The sequence below is a fragment of the Haliaeetus leucocephalus genome, unplaced genomic scaffold, assembly GCF_000737465.1.
Source record: "Haliaeetus leucocephalus isolate CR32 unplaced genomic scaffold, Haliaeetus_leucocephalus-4.0 Scaffold325, whole genome shotgun sequence".
NCBI lineage: Eukaryota > Metazoa > Chordata > Aves > Accipitriformes > Accipitridae > Haliaeetus > Haliaeetus leucocephalus.
Genome location: NW_010972761.1, coordinates 41,038 through 42,926, shown reverse-complemented (window position 1 = coordinate 42,926; position 1,889 = coordinate 41,038). Strand labels below are relative to the sequence as shown.

Genomic DNA, 1,889 nt, shown 5'->3' with positions numbered 1-1,889 from the left:
CGGTTGAGGTGGGCGTAGAGCGCCCAGTCGAGGCTGTTCCAGGCCCGCAGGCGGGCGGCCTGGGCGGGCGAGACACGGGGGCCGTCCCCAGCGGGGCGGCCGTTGTGGGCGAAGGCGGCCACGGCCTCCTCAGGCCAGCACAGGGCCTCGCGCAGCAGCACCAGCGACTCGTCAAAGTGCTCGGCCAGCAGCACCAGGGCGAAGTCCCGCTCCAGCCCCTCCAGCGCTGCCTCCACCGCTGCCCCGTCCTCTGCCGCCGGCAGCCCGAAGTCGAACCACTGCAGGTTGCGGGCATAGTGGTTGCCCCGCGCCCCGGCCTCATAGAAGCGCCCCGGGGCCGCCAGGAAGGCAGCCAGTGAGGGGGCCCGCCGGAAGGCCGGTGCCACAGCCCGGTAGTAGGCGAAGGCTGACTCGCCCAGTGTGCCTGGGTCCCGCACGATGGAGAAGTAGAAGCTGTCGTTGGGCATCACCTTCTGCACCTGGGTGGGAACCGCGGCGGCGGCTCGGCACCCCACCGGGGCGGTTGCCGGCTGTGGCCCCCCTGCCCCCAACGTCCCCCCACTCCCTTGGCTGTCTCCCGGATCCCCCAGACGCCTCCCCCCGGCCTCCATCCCCCCCAGGAAACCCCTCGCCCCTAGACATCGTCTGCCTCACGAGAGGGCCCTCCATCTCCTCCAGATGTCCCGTGTTCCCCGGGGCATCCCCTGGCTCCGCCAGACAGCGTTTCTCTTTCCAAACCTCCCCAGACCTCCTACGTCTCCCCCTGATGTCCTCCACCTCCCTCGGATGCCCCCAGCCCCAGCCATCCCCGCCCCAGCCCTGTCCCCCACCTCTCTCCATCCCACATCCCCCAGCCCAGCCCAGCTCCCCCACGTCCCCCCATCTCCCCCCCACAGCTGCCGCATCCCCGCTGTCCCCACGCGCCCCTGGTACCTCGGTGAGGTTGAAGCGCATGTGGTGGCAGATGATGTCGAAGGGGGGACCCCCCAGGCGGTACCCCTTGACCCGCTCGGCCCGGAAGGGGCTGGGGTACCCGAACTGGTAGCGGTGGGGCAGGGCGAAGCGCAGCCCCCGCGCCTCCCCAAAGCGGTGCAGCAGGTTGACCACGCTGCTGCCCCCCGTCTTGTGGGTCTTCAGGAACACCAGGTGGGTGCGGGGCTGGCAGGGCGCCGGGGGGCGGCCGGCAGGGGCCACAGGGGCCCTGAGGACACGCGGCGGGGTCAGGGGGTGCTGGTGGGGACCCCCTGTCCTGCCTGGCCCCAGCTATCCAAGGGACCCGTCCTGGGACCCCCATCCCATCCATCCAGGAGATGCGCGAAGGGTCAGGGACCAGCATCCTGCCCCACCTGGGACATGCCCTGGGTGAGGTCCCAGGGGATTTTGGGGGTGCAGCGTGTGGTGAGCCCGGGGGCCTGGGGTGGGGGGGGGTGTCTCACCTGCGCTGGAAGGGCCCCCCCAGGAGCTGCACCGTGAAGCCGATGGTGACGCAGACCCCCAGGGCGGCCCCCAGCGTCTGGAGCCGGCAGCAGGCGGGTGGCAGCTTCATCCTCCTGCGGGGACACGGCAGCTCAGGGGACCCCGGCATCACCTTCCTGGGGGGACACTGGGGTCTGCCACATCGGGGTCCCCATGCTCCCCCCAGGCCAGCCACATCCCGCCCAGGGGGGACAGAGCCCCGGGACCGCCCAGAGCCACGTCGTTGCGCCGGGGGAGTCTGCGGGGGCGCTGGGTGCCGGCCAGCCCGGCCCCACCCGGGGACAGCTGGGGCCGTTACGGGAAGGGGACAGGGACTGGCCACTGCCCTGGGGAGACCTCTGCCACCCCCATCCCTTCCTGTGCCCCAGGACCCCCCTGTGTCCCCAGGCCTCTCCGTCCCACTCCAGCACCTC

General features: G+C 72.2%; 1 protein-coding gene across 1 annotated transcript in view; it reads right to left on the bottom strand.

The window, feature by feature from the left end:
- GAL3ST4 (galactose-3-O-sulfotransferase 4) overlaps window positions 1-1,585 on the bottom strand; it is a 3,114-nt gene extending 1,529 nt beyond the window's left edge. Inside the window, exons 1-3 of the mRNA XM_010571413.1 lie at window positions 1,437-1,585; window positions 934-1,201; window positions 22-479 (exon numbers count right to left, since the gene is read on the bottom strand). Coding sequence (XP_010569715.1) covers window positions 22-479; window positions 934-1,201; window positions 1,437-1,585 — 875 coding nt within the window. The remainder of the gene's footprint in view (window positions 1-21; window positions 480-933; window positions 1,202-1,436) is intronic.
- Between the last annotated feature and the right edge of the window lie 304 nt (window positions 1,586-1,889).